Raw genomic sequence first — 14,790 nt, forward strand, 5'->3', positions numbered from 1 at the left:
CCACATCTTGGGACTTCAGTGGTTGTCTCTGCAAGTTCTGCAACCACTTGAGGGTTTCATCACTGATGCCCTAACTTTACAGAAATAAAGCAATAATATAGGGAGATTACCACATTGTACACATTTTCTTTTTTTAAAAAGTATGACTTAGAAAAAACTCTACCTAAATATTAATACATCTTTCATTGTAATAAAATTGAAAAAATTCTGTTTATTTAATTATCACAATGTTTAGTATAACTGTATCTCGTATAAGTTGCTTTTACCCAAGCAAATTTACAGTGCTTTTATTTTGGTAACATAAAATATATATAGGGAACAGTCAACATTGTCTGAGTTTTCCACAACAAAAAATTGTTCAGTACAAGAAAAAAAAATAGAATAAATGTCCCTTAACCAATACGGTTCTAAAAATATGTTTGAAGAAATAAAAGTCTGCTTATTTTCACATTTAAGAGGCCTTCTAAAAGTACACAAAAGATGCTGCACTAACAGCCAAAACAATGAAAAACGTCAGTCTTACAAACTCTTGATTAGTTTGCAGAACCATCAATACTTAAACCACTTCATTCTTTTTTATTCATCATTGCCAATTTCTGTTGTGTTTTAATAAATTTTACACACGATACAAAGACGTTTTAGTTGGACAGACTTTTTCTTTTTAGTTCTAGATCAAATTTAGTAGGAAAGCTTCTTTATTTCCCTTGAATATAAATAATACATTCAAGGGAAATATATTTTAAAATATAAATTATCTTGAGGAGGACATATACAGCATACAGTTATCTATTGACAGACGCTACGGTAATAAACTCACATCCCAGACCAGAAGGTGGCGGTAATGCGCCGTTCTGTTGTTTGCCACCCGCTGTATATATATTTAAAAAAAACTTTTAAAAAAACGTCCAACGAAGAAGAAGAAGCGAGCAACCTTCTCGCCTTCGTGGCAACGGACACTTCGAGAAGCTTGGGTTTGGAGACAGCATGGCTTCACCTGTCGGTTGTGAACATTACGTACGCGGTTGTTTGTTAAAAGTGAGTACCCGTTGTAGCCTCAGCGGAAGCAAAGCTGTATGCTAGCGTAAAATGAAACAAAGGACGGACAGGCCAGGGGGCTAACTCAACAACAACTGTAGTGGCAGACCCAGTCACCGTTTGTCCGGAGCGTTATGACAGTTTTGACAGATGGAGCTCATGTCCACTTTAAGATATTGGCAGGACGTCGAAGTTAATGGGTTCCATGTGTTTTGTTTAAAGGATATACACTTCATATTAAGTTTATGATTTTGCGACTACTGCTCTGCTGCTGCTTGTGTTCCTCAGCCGCACATTGCCACATCGTTATATAATTGTTAACCGACATTTCTTTAACGTTTCCTGAGATGCCTACCAGTTAAACCCCATCCAGATGTTGATGTTCCCCTAACGTTTGCGTGTTTTTGTGAACTCCAGGCGCCGTGCTGTGGGAAACTGTACGTGTGTCGTCTGTGCCATGATGCTCAGGAGAACCACCCGATGGATCGCTTCAAAGTCAGAGAGGTGCAGTGCTCCAAGTGTAACACCTTGCAGCAGGTAAGTTGCATAAATAAAATAAACCACCAGCTGTAGTTGATGACTTTTTATTTTTATGCACGTTACCCTAAATGTGTCCTGTTTGTGCATGCTTCTCTAGGCCCAAAAAACATGTCAGCAGTGTCAGTTACAGTTTGGGGAATATTACTGTGACATCTGCCATTTGTTTGACAAGGATAAGAAGCAGTACCACTGCCAGCCCTGTGGAATATGCAGGTAAATGTGTCATTAACGGCAAACACTCATCAACGGTTTACTAAATGGCGTATACTTATATGGCGCTTTTCTACCTTCTTCAGGGCCGTAGCGCTTTAGTCACAATCCCATTCACCCATGCACACATTCATTCACACACTGGTGGTCTCAGGAGAAAGTTAGGATTTTGTCTAATAATTAGAGGTGTAGCGACTGATCGACTTAATCAGTGAATCAATTTATATTCCTAATATCCAACAAGATCGATCTGTCTGAGGCAACAAATCGACTTAAACCACTATGAAACTGTTGAAAAATGAAACATACCCATAATATCTATTGAAAAAAATCTCTGTCTTTCTCTGTATCTGAAGATATTTGCATGCTTTGGATTTATCGATCGATGTTGTTCTGGCTGTTTTCAGAAACACTTTATTTTTAAAAATCTATACTTGATCCTAATTCTTTTGCTGTATGTTAAAAAGCTCAAGTACAATGGGATTGTCTGGTAAAAGAAAAGTTGTGCATTTCTAATGAAGAAACAAACAGGAAATCTAAACAGTTGCAGGGGAAACGTGAGTTATCGGTATCGGCTGGAAAAAATTATAACCGCCCATCCCTAGAAGAGACACCACAGAAGAGGCTGATTGACAAAACCAACAAGTCACAGTGAAAAAGAATCAATAAAACAGCGAGACAGCGAAATATAGCGAAGGAACACCACCGGTAGTGATAATATTCTCCTAAAGTTTGGTACATCAGAGGAGGAACGATGCAGGCAGCGCCATGAACAGGCAAAGCCCACGCCATGTAAAATTAGGGTCAGCAGCGAAAAGTCTGGATTGAAAATTTTAACTGAGGTCTAAAAGCAAAGAGGGGAAGAACCAAAAAAAAAAACAGACGTTGAAAAGAAAAAAAGGCTGCTGTTAGAAATAAACATAATTTTCAGGTTTAAAGTTGTTTTTTAAAAGTCAAATTTACTTTTTTGACAAATTTTCAATAATTCTTTCAACTTTGTTTTGGTCAAAGTCATAATTTCTTTGTTTGTTTTTTTTCAAATTTTTAATAATTCCTTGAAGTATACAAAATGTACTTTCAAGTCTTAATACAGTTTTCAAGTTTTCCTTCTCTTCAAATTTACAAAATGGGTTTTCATTCAGTTTATGCTGTTCCCAATTTCCCTCCATAAAAAATGTCCTGGATGGAGTTTTAGGTCAGTGAATCAGTTCGTTCAAAATGAAACGATATCACCTATGAATCATATCAGCAACCACAAATTCTGATATGAATCAAATTGTTAAAATTAATCTTTAAACCCCTAATAATAGTTCATTTTTTCTTTTTTATCCAGTTACCCACTAACAGATGAGTAAACTATGTGTGTTCTGGTATTGGCAGGATTGGACCCAGTGAGAAGTACTTCCATTGTGACAAGTGCAATTTGTGTCTGGCCCAGGATCTGAGAGGAAACCACAGAGTGATTATGATTATTCACCTCCTTCTGATTCACTCTAATGGAAGAAGTTCTCACTTTGTTTTACTGACTTTGGTTTTTTTTGATTACTTTCAGTGTGTCGAAAATGTCTCTAGGCAGAACTGTCCGGTTTGTATGGAGGTATGAAACCTTAAAGTACATGTAAAACTAATATTGGATTTTCGTCTTTATTTGAGCCCAACTGTTTTTTTTTTGTTTGTTTTCTCTTTGTCAAAAGGATATTCACACGTCCAGGATCGGTGCTCATGTCCTTCCATGTGGCCATCTTTTACACAAGTGAGGCGACTTTTCTTTTCTGTTGGCTTAGGTTTATGTGTGTTAACTGCAAATAACAGTTTACAGACGAGCTGCAATGATTTCAAGCTATTTTATAAATACTTTAAACAGATTTCCTTTTAGAAGCACACAAATTAACACCACCAATGAGTTGAAGTGTCTAAAAAACTTGTCAACTCTTTTGAAAAGTAATAAATCCAGAAAATATAAATTTATTTTTTATCGAAAATGTGCTTTTTACTTTGAGATGACTGTAAACAGCAAAAAAACTTTGCTGTATTTGTGCTACTGACATATATTAGAAACTTTTTTTTTGCATTTTAAATGTGTTTATCACTTGACGAATGTGAGTAGTAAACAGATGTAAGAAAAAGTACCCGAAGCTTTTGGATATTATGGGTTTGTGCAAGAATCAGACAGACGGTTTGTTCTTGTCTTCACCTCCAACAATAGAAACAGAACAGTCTCTCTAAACTAAACACAGACAGGTGCTTTTATTGAACAAAAAAATATATATTCACAATAGTCTGTGAGAAAAGTATGTGAACCCATAATTACTTCTCCAAGAACTAATCAGACCAGGAGATGGGAAACCTGGAGTCCACTCAATGGGATGAGGTTAGATTTGGTTAAGGTCATGGCTCCCAAAAGAGGTTTAAAAGCATTTGCTTAACAAGCTATTTGTTCTGTGAATGTTTACATATTGTGTTTGATAAAAGCAGAAAAGACTAAATGCCTGTGTGGTATTAGTTTGGGCAGATTGTAATTTTCTGTTCTAATCATTTGTTTGTCTTTTCAAGTTAGATAAAACTGCAGGAAAGCCCAAAGGGTTCATATACTTTGATTTTCTTACAACATTACTTCCTGAGCTCTAAACTACAGCCTGTGTCATCAAGACTGGTGTCTTCAGATTAAAAACATCTGTGGTTAAGTCAAGCGGTTCCATCTTGACCTCTTGTCTTTGGTTTTCTTGACAGGACTTGCTTCGATGACATGGTCAAAACAGGGTGAGTGTAATAAACTTTTATCTGCTGGAATTTGTTTTGGTTTTTTTTTCATGTTTAAATCCAGTTTTCTTTCTGAATCTGGTTTCTTATTGGAAAATGGTAAAAAATAAATAAATGACATAGTGGTGAACAGTAGGGGTGCAACAGATCCCAAAATGCCCGGTTCGGATAATGTCACAGTTTTAGAGTCACACTTCGGATCATTTTTTGGATCAGTAAGATGGAAAAAAACAAAATAAAAGTTTACAATTATTATTTCTTTAAATGTATTATAGCATTAAAATATTTGATCATTGAGGCATTATTAAAAAACAAAAAACATTAATGAGATATTTGAACTCAAGACAGGGCTCCAGACTAACTTTTTTCACTAGGAGCACAGTGGCCCCCAACTGAAAATTTTAGGGGCACAACCAGAAAATTTAGGGGCGCATAACGTAAATCAACATTCTAACCAAATCTACTAATTTCCACTGTATTACTAATAAATACTTTTATAATAGATGCAGAAATTAAAATGTGCTGTTTTAAATTCAGTGTCACATTTTATTCTGCACTTTTGAAGATGCAACAACAAGGTAAACTGACAGCACCATCGCTGTCATGACAGTACAAATAGTTAAGAAAACAGATGGAAATTTATCTTGGTGACACCAAATAGGTGCAGCCAAGATGCACAATAAGCGTGTTTGAGATCACCCAGGTGAACTCAACGCTGCGCAGATCACCTGGGGCCTGTTTCACAAAGGAGGTTCAACCAACTCTGAGGTCAAACCTGAACTCTGAGTTGGTCAATCGAGAGATTGACAACTCTGAGTTTTCAGTTTCAGAGCAGCTGATCCGCGTTAGATCAATCAACTCTGAGTGGACTGATTCGGAGGTGAGCGTGCGCACCGCGTCTATAAGAAGCCATTATCAATGGAGCGCAGATATCACGAGTCACCATGGCAACCGTGAAAACAAAGAGGTCTGCGTATTTTTCGCCAGCTGAACTTGACGTGCTGCTGCAGAGTTGCAGTGAATATGAGAACATATTCCAGAAGAAAAGCAACACCGCTGCATCTGCAAAACAGAGACAGTTAGCGTGGGAAAACATAGCTGCTCAAGTTAATGCCTAAGTTTGCATTTAAATCATTGTTATAAATATTGACTGTAATAACTTTTTAAATAGCGTAAGGTGTGAAATAAAAAATGGTGATATTTAGGAGTACTTTTGAAGTGTTATTCCTGGTGTAAATGCATGAAATGCTGCATAGTGTACAGAACCAATCTGGGGGAAAATGCATTTAACGTCGGTAATGTTTAGAGGACTTTTTTGTTAACCTTCCCCTCTAGCAAACGTTGGTCATTTTAATATTAATACATGCAATTGTGTTTTTAAAAGTGAACTTTTGTCTACTGTTGAACCTTTCGCTGCGCAAAGACTTCCTTCTTTTCTCTCGTCTTTCCGACCGTGGTCAAAAGCGCAGGGGAGATTTCCTTCAGGGCTGAAGGGAATTCTCCTTCGGGGTTCACTTCCCGTTGGAAACCCTCAACCTCCAGAGCGGAATAAGAATGACTCCAAAACAGTTATTCTGGGAATGACACCTTCTCCGTCCTCCTCATCCGTGCTCACCCCACCCCCCCCCATCTGCACCTGCAATCGCCCCTCCCCTTGTCTCTCGTGGATTGCACCCCGCTCAGCACACACACGCTGCAACACTACCCCTGTATTGATCAAGTGGTATAGGTTTATATGGGATTAAGAAAGTAAGCAGTGCTAGAAAATTGTGTTTCCAAAAAGTAATTGTTACATTAATCTAATTCAATGTCCCTGATTTCATTTTCATGTAGATGCAATCCTGCAGGAATTAAAAGAAACATGGCAGCAGCTAAAAATGAAGTATAAAAACATAATTCAATCAGGTCAAATGTGAGCATGTCATGGATGTAGGCTTTGTTGACAATATTTGACATATGAAACATCTACATAGCAAGACCTAATGTTGTTTTCATTTTGTATATGTAATTGACTGCAACGAAAAACGGTAACGCTCAAACAAAAACGTATGGGGAAATGACAAAACATCGAGTCGAGGTCTCAAAATCCTCGTACGACGTAAATGTAATTCTCTACGAATTAATGCAGCCTCCTCATCTATTGGGTCCTCCAAAAAAGGACAAGCCATTCTTGTCACTTAGATCGCGTGACGGAAATGTGGGCAATGAAGGTTGAAGCCAAATATAGTGCTTCGTCTTTAAAAAGGGGAGGGGACCGGCAAAAACTTCGAGTTTGGAGAATAAAACCTGCTCCCGACCAGGTTAGGTTCACAGCATAAGTAACCATGGATACTGACTCCGAGTAAAAGTTAACTCTCTTTCAGAAACGGGTTTGACTTACTCTGCTTTCTCTGGTTTGACAAACCTCCGATTCTGAAACGGAAAACCCAGGGTTTCCCTGATTTCCGGGTTTATGAACTCAGAGTTTACACTTAACCTCCTTTGTGAAACAGGCCCCTGGTGTGTGACATATATTTTTGTTTTTGCTCCAATATTAACTGTCAATTATCACAAAATATCGCAAGAAAGGGGTGGGAGAAAGGGGCAAACCTACCCGGACACAGCTGGAAACTGAACTGACTGACAGACTACAAAACAATGCATTATGGGACATGTGTCCTGATGGTTTTTGTAGTTGAGTGATTAATTAAAATAATTTAAAATACCAATTCATTAAAAAAGGCTACATACATTACAAAAAACATTAAAATAATCATAAAATATATAATAACACAGATCATACTAAGGGGGAGAAGAATATTAAAACTAAATTGAATGTTAAGGACAACTCCAACTGTTGTCCTTCAGTCTTGCTGCAGATTCACCTTCATCTCACAGACCCCCCCCCCCCCCCCCCCCCCCCCCCGCCTGGTCTCCCCAACAATCCAGGCGAGGTGCCGGTTCATCTCAAACACGTCTATCGTTGCATTTTCACCACGTATTTTCAGTGTGTCTAAAACTAATGTTGTTTTTGCTCGAGCGTGTTTAAAGTTCAAGCCCCGTTAGCTGTCACGCATGTACGTGAGGGACATTTATTCTCCTCAGCTGACCCGACTCCCGCGGGACGGGAGCGGTGTGCTGCCGTAACCCGTAAGATGCGCCGCCGTAACCAAAACCTAAACCTTACTACGGGTCTGTGTGACCCAGAGAAAAGTTCAGCACGGACTGCATGTATTTAGAAAATTACGAGCGAATAGATACGTTCTAAAAAGGAAAGTAAGGAACCCTCAAGAGTCATTTATTCCACTGTGATTGGTTGGACATCTCCGTGCACGACGATGAAAAAGTGTCATTCATACAAACTGGCGGGCTGCAGTAACATTAAACTTTCATACTAAGGCGCAAAATATCATCTTGGAGAGCGCAAATAGCCCGCGGGCCGCGAATTTGAGACCCCTGTCACTTGTACACTAGCCGCAGGTCGGAAGAATGAATCAATAGTTCACTTACTCATAGCTCAGACGCACATATCAGGTTGTGATGATATTTGTCTGTTTCCTTCCCACAGATGTTTACGCGCGCTCGATTATCTCTAGGCCCCGCCCCCTCCACGCATTTTAGCCACTGTAAGTGGCTTTCCCTTTCTTTTCACACGCAGTGGCCGACTCACAGACAGGAATCACTCAATGAAACGCGAGTGTGTGCTCGCGTTTTAATGAGTATGTGCGCGAGTGTGTAGGTCTGCCTGCGTGCGTGTGCGCTCGCGTCTCATTGATTATTTCATTGATCATTGACGTGCCCCTTCTACGTTTGATGTATAAAAAAATGGAGGGTGGGGGAGGCAAATTTACTGGTAGCACATGTGCGACTGGATGTAAAATTCAGTCGCACAATCTCAAATTTTGGTCGCAAAATGCGACCAATTGGTCGCAGTCTGGAGCCCTGCAAGATATTCCTTTATGTAAAAGACGCCCATAAAAAAACAAACATGCTTTGAGACTTTGCATCTTGAAAATAATCACGGGATCCGTGGCACACGCATGTGCCAAAACGTGGCTAGTGATCTGTACCCCTAATGCACAGTATTCATTATTGCTGATGTCCAGTCAGCAGATATTCATGCATATATTGTCTTTTAACAATGTCCAACATTAAACCGTTTTGTATTCAATAGACATAATTTAACAATTGAGAGCGATTACAAATTGCACGGACTCTAAGCAAAAAAAAAAGGTAGTTCATTTCCAGAAATGCTCTATTTAACAAAAAACTCTAAAAGTGTTAATTAATCAACCAAAGACAGCCTTACTTTGTTCAGCTGTTTTCTAATGCAAACACTGGCTTTTGGTTGTTGCTTTTGCTGCGTGTGCTCATTCTGAATTGAACTTTTATTGTCATTACATGTAAGTTGTTGAGCAATGCTGATGTCATGCTTGGCAAGCAGATGATTTTGGCACAACACCGGGACATTTTGTAACACCGGTTGCTACAGGGAAGCATGTGTAAAAGTTGTGAGGGAGGGGGGCGATTTACAGCAGTGGTCATGATGACAGACACCAGCACTGGTCTGTGGGTCGACTGCTACTGGATCCCAGAGAGAATAAATAATTCACATTATTTCTATTTTCTTTATAATCGGATTCTAACGAATGTTTTATTTTGGAGATTCTCTTGATGCATGTCAGGATGCTGTCCTCACTCGTGTCTTACATAAATCAACCTTCTATTCAAGGTGCTGCTAGTACCACACAATCAACATCATTGATAAACTCACACCCCCAAGCTAGCAAGGTAGACAAAAACGAGCGTCTTCATAAAGAATAGTATATGACTTTAAGGGAGAAGAAAGTTTAACAGACAGAAAACAGGATTTCTACGCAAAATGTGGATTTATTACCACAGTTGTTCCAATACATGTAAACTTGTTCTGCATAATACTCGACGATCGCCTCTCTGTTATAAGGATGCTGCTTAAAAAGTTTAAAACACAGTGAACTTTTATTACATTTAGAAAATACTGCTTTCTAGGTTATCATTTTATTTTTGTTATATTTCTCTTGCGCACCTTAGAGTTTACCACAAACAAATATTGTCTGACATGAAGCTAGTCTGTGGTGTAAAAAAAAATGTTAAAGGGTTGTTTCTTTAAGCTGCAAATGGACCGCTATGCTGAGAGTCTATATGGAGAAGTATGTTGCAGAGACACTGATGTGTTCACCGTCATATAATCAAGTAGCACAAATCAACCAGTTAAAATGTATTGCCAAAAATGAACATATGATTTTTATTTTTTTACATTTCTCATAAAATATTGTCTGTTTCTGTGTATTCTTAATCAAATCTAGTGCTATTGCTTATTTTAAGGCTTCTGTATGTACATTTTTTAAAGACAATTTTAGCTGTGTTCACTAATCTAGTCTTCTGCTCATTAATCAAAAATATTAGCTGCTTGTGAGGAAAGATGTTTTTTTTTCCTTCATCTACAGTCTTAGTAGTAGTAAAATATTAGGATTGATGCTAAGTTTGATCATCTGTATACATCTATGGTGTTGAGTTATTTAAAAGGGTCCTGGCTTCCTGTGCTCTGCATGTTTCAGCGTCCACCGCTGCCCCCTGTGCATGCGGTCTGCTTGGAACCTGGACTACCACTGGAACTTGCTTGACAAAGAGATTGCTCAGACACCGATGCCCTCTGAGTACCAGGATGCCACAGTCCAAGTAAGGCTATGGAAACCCCCTCACTAAATTAGAAAACAAAACTATTTCCATGGACAAATTAGAAAAAAACAAAGGTTGAAAAAAAAAGTAGAGCTTATTTTTGGCACTAAAGCCTCAAAGTTCTCTGCTATGCCTCTGTGGCATCCCAGAGCAAAACTATTTCTCTGCAGAATGAATCAAATATTTAGTTTCTGTCTACTTTTCTAAGTTGCAGAAATGTTTAAGTCAATTCTTTTTTCTTTTTTTTTTCTAAATTTTAATAGGTGATATGTCATGATTGCCAAACCCACTGCACGGTCCCTTTCCATGTGTTGGGGCTGAAGTGCACAGGCTGTGGCTCCTACAACACCGCACAGGACGGAGGGCTAATGTGGCAGCAGGAAGGGCAAAACCTCCAGGATGAAGGAGAACCAGAGCAGCAGGACTAGCCTGGATGACATCTGTCACTCTGGAAATGTATACAAAGTGACACTCTGTTGCTACACCTGTCACCTGTATTTTTTTGACTCGCTCAGAACGCAGACTGAGCCAATGTTTGTCCATAATCCATCTATCTCGTGGACCTGATGTCACTCGTCAGGGCTGGAATCGATCCTAGGATGCAGCTGTCGAGGACACACTGGCCGGTCAGTTGGAGCGCTTCCACACGGACGCAGACAAGTCAGTTTATCTGATCTGCATGCCTTTTAGTCTGTGACAGGGAACCCATGGAGGGATGCTCACAGTACACCAATGCTGCAGTTTAGGTGGAACCCAGGAAATAGTTTGAACTGTGGATTTTGTAACAGCTGTGACCAGTTAGAATTGTCCATTTGTGATGGGTTAAATGAACTTGTTCTGTAGAGGACTCGTGTATTGTAAGACTATAGCGGAACAGCAGAAAACAAATCCTCTTTTTCTTTATTTTGCTGGAATTACTTTGCTTCTGTTGACTGTATTGTTAATTCAAGGTGTTAACAGGAAGTGATGATGGCAAATGTCACAAGCTGGACGTCAACTAATCCTGATCTTCAGACTTTCTGAAGACCATGGCAGCATAAAATCTGCACTTGAAAACACAAACCGAATCCATTCATTTCTGTTTCTCTTGATTGATTCCTCAATAAATGCATGAAAACACAGATACATTTGCTGTAATTATTAAGCTCAATGTTTTATTTCTCATCTGACATAAAATGTGAGACAGGTTAAAAAGTTCATAAGCATTATATTTTAAATTCAAATATAGGTAATATTCCATCAGTTTCAAACATTTTTAGCATTCAGGATTATGCTCCTATGTTTTATAGGAAAAGTCACTTCAACAGAATCATCTGGTCATGCATGTTTACAATAGATATGACCTCTTTAGTATAGTGACAGTTGTGCAGGTATTTGCTTTTTCAATGTTTATTCACTCAAGTTTTTGTTTCTGGGATGACTTGTAAATTTGTGTTCCTGAATCAACAATTGTTTCGGTCAAAGACCAACATTTAGATTCATTCAGTTCTAAATGAATGTAAATCATAACATTTTACACGAGTGCTCATATGTTAAACAGATTGATCTTTTGCTGTATTTAACCCTTTTAATAACCCACCCAGAGAAAGAAAAGGAAAAACATGTTTTGATATTCTATTTGGTGAAAAATAGTTTTAAAATGTGTTTTCAAAAAGTAATCCTTTTAATACAGCTAGTTGTGGATAACAATTCATTTAAGCGTGATTTCATTTCAATGGTTGCCGTTGATCTTTAAAAGCCTGGATGATCATGATCATGTCATTCTACAGATTTTCTGTCGAAAACTCATTAACAAAACAAGGAAGAGAGTTTATAGAAGGAAAACTAAAGAGGAAGAAAAAAAACATTCCAACAAAAATCAGCTCAGTGGCCCTGTGGTAAAGTGTCTGCCCTGGGACTGGAAGGTTGTGAATTCAAATCCAGGCCGAGTCATACCAAAAACCTGTGCCTCCCTGCTTATCACTGAACTTAAAGGGGTTGGATTGGTGGGTTAAACCTCCAAATGGTTCCCGAGTGCGGCTGTCTGCAGCTCACTGCTCCCCCAGGGGATGGGTCAAATGTGGAGAACAAATTTCACACAATAGGTGCTTGACAACTAATGAGACTTTAACTTTAAAATTACGTTTTGTAAAAGAACATCTACCAGAAAAAGCATTCTGTGGACAGGTGAAGCTCAAATTGAGTTTGTAAATAGCACAGTGCTGCAAATATACGACTGTGAATTGAGGTGGAGGAAGCGTCATGGTTAGGGGCTGCTTTACCTGGACAGATTGTTATTGTAAAAATGCTTCCCAAGTATTGCCAAACCATTTTGCAGAACAGCTTTAGACCAACTGAAGCTAGACAGGATGCGGAGCAGAATAAAAAACTAAAATTAAAGAAGTAAATGCACAGAAGAAAATACATCTTCAAAACAGGCTCAACCAGAGTCCTGACCTTGGCTTGACTGAGATGCAGTGGCATAACCTCAAGAGTATGATTCCCCACCATAGATATCCCAAGACCATAGATTCACTTAAACAGTTTTATAAAAACAAATGATTAGAAAATACTCTTGATTGTGATTTCACAAAATGTTTGGTTGAGGTCATCTCCCCCAATGGGAGAATCAACCAGTTTTAAAACCCCAAATTTTAACAGGGTGTTACCACCCTGACCAATGAATTTTGCACGTTGTGTCTAACTAAAACAGCACGGCATGTTTGGTAATAGCTTAGACCAAGGATGGGCAAACTATGGCCCAGGGGTCATTGTGGCCTGTTAAATGATTTAATGTGGTCCATCAAACTTCTATACATTAACATTGATAATCCTTATTAATGTTTTATTTTCCCTGTGATGCTGGTGTCTAACCATAGATGGCACATAAAAATACAAAAACCTTTGTTTAGGTCCAGAAAAAAGTTATTCTACCTTCATGTGGTGTTGGATGATTTTGTTGTTTTTCTGAAGTTCATGTGTGTTCTCCACGTTGGACAGGCATTTTTCCCAAAATTCCAACACCACATGAATCCAGCATAAACCAACAAATATATAAACATAAATTAAAGCATGTTTTCATTCGGATCCCATGTTATTTCTTTCTCTCAAGAGATTGATTATCAAAATACTCCATGCATTTGCTCCTGGTCCAGCCCTTAATATAATTCTAGAACCATTTGTGGCCCATGAATCAAAAAGTTTGCCCAGCCCTGGCTTAGAAAGACTGTTTTTTTACTGTTGTGACTTACTTGAAGATCAGAACACATTTTCTCTCCAATTTAGACAGAAATCCAAGTAAGGGTGAGCAATGCTGATGTCATGCTTGGCAAGCAGCCCAAAGGGCTCACATGCTTTTTTCTCTTACCATTACAGTAATATTCACATGGGAGTTTGCATGCACAACAAAACGAGACAGATTTTATAAAACAATAGTATAAACTCAGTTGGGATCAGTAGCTGTCACCTCTCAGTGGTGCTGTTTCAGGAGTTGTGAGCTGCACAGTAAAACAAACAGGGGTCCCAGCAAGGGTTGCTCCAATGGGGATTACAAAGGGCATAGTTTGGGAGAATGGAAGTGGTGTCGTGGTGACAGTCAGCAGGTCTTTGGTAGAACTTACATCATTAACATTAACTTGAGGCTGTGGTGAGGCTTCTGCATCTGGCAGAACCTGCAGACCTGCAGCTTCAGGGTTGGATCCATTCAGAGGAACTTCTATTTCTTGGGTAGTTTCAGGGGTACTGCTGTCAGCAGAGGTTTCAGACTCTTCTTGTTCTTGTTCGGTCTCCATAGAGTCATCTTCCTCCACAGCATTAGGCATTAATGTGCCTGTTAGCTCTGGCTGCTGGGACTGAGCAGGAATCTCTTCTGATGAGTCAGCCTCGGAAGTTTCGGATGAATCCTCTTCAACATTTTGGTAGACCTGTTTAAAAAGTGCAAAATGACAAGCTTTCTTACATTTGCGTGAAGGTATAAAATAATTTATCTGGTCCAACTTACAGGTTTAGATTGTGTTGCGGTCATCAACATAAGGACAAACAGTGCAGCCTGCAGAACTGCCATCGTGTCTCTTCCTGTATCTACAAAACACAAAGATCACGTGTGGATATGTCAAAACTTTGCCAGAGAAACAGTGGGGTGAAAAAAAAGCTTTATTAAAATGTTTGTAGTGAAAATCATCCTCTGAAAAAATAGTTTCAAGGAATTCTGTCGATAAAATTTAAAAAGCAAAACAATTTTGATTGAAATTTAAGTTAAAAATGAGATTTAAAAGCCTAAATGTAAAGAAATTAGTTGACAACTTTTAATCTTACCTTGGCAATCTCCACTATTGTAGCGGTTACTTGCAGCCAAACAGTATGTTCCCCTCAGTGTCTTGAATGTCCAAATATCTCACCAGGGCAAAGCTTTTATAAAGCTATTCAAATCTGTGGGTGCTAAATAATGCTAAACCCTCATATAATTTATGTTCTCCCACTGTCATGCTGCCTCATCTCTACCCATCAAAGGTGAAATATTTTAACACCCACAAATAGACTGAAATTAGAACGCTGAAGTTTTGCTTTCAG

The 14,790-nt window shown here is 38.7% G+C and overlaps 1 protein-coding gene and 1 long non-coding RNA gene across 2 annotated transcripts; one reads left to right on the forward strand and one right to left on the reverse strand.

Moving 5' to 3' along the window:
• The first annotated feature begins 890 nt into the window (after positions 1 to 890).
• Positions 891 to 11,363, forward strand: rchy1 (ring finger and CHY zinc finger domain containing 1). The gene is made up of 9 exons (XM_004072759.4): positions 891 to 1,035; positions 1,453 to 1,572; positions 1,673 to 1,788; positions 3,166 to 3,244; positions 3,338 to 3,382; positions 3,480 to 3,538; positions 4,516 to 4,545; positions 10,122 to 10,242; positions 10,506 to 11,363. The coding sequence occupies exons 1-9, from the start codon at positions 985 to 987 to the stop codon at positions 10,668 to 10,670; spliced, it is 786 nt and encodes a 261-aa protein (XP_004072807.1). The 5' UTR covers positions 891 to 984; the 3' UTR covers positions 10,671 to 11,363.
• A 358-nt stretch (positions 11,364 to 11,721) lies between these two features.
• On the reverse strand, positions 11,722 to 14,632 carry LOC105354784. The gene is made up of 3 exons (XR_909341.2): positions 14,536 to 14,632; positions 14,222 to 14,301; positions 11,722 to 14,144 (listed from the first exon to the last, which is right to left on the reverse strand). It is a non-coding gene; the product is annotated as an uncharacterized LOC105354784 (long non-coding RNA).
• Positions 14,633 to 14,790: the final 158 nt, after the last annotated feature.

The sequence above is a fragment of the Oryzias latipes genome, chromosome 9 (genome assembly GCF_002234675.1).
Source record: "Oryzias latipes chromosome 9, ASM223467v1".
NCBI lineage: Eukaryota > Metazoa > Chordata > Actinopteri > Beloniformes > Adrianichthyidae > Oryzias > Oryzias latipes.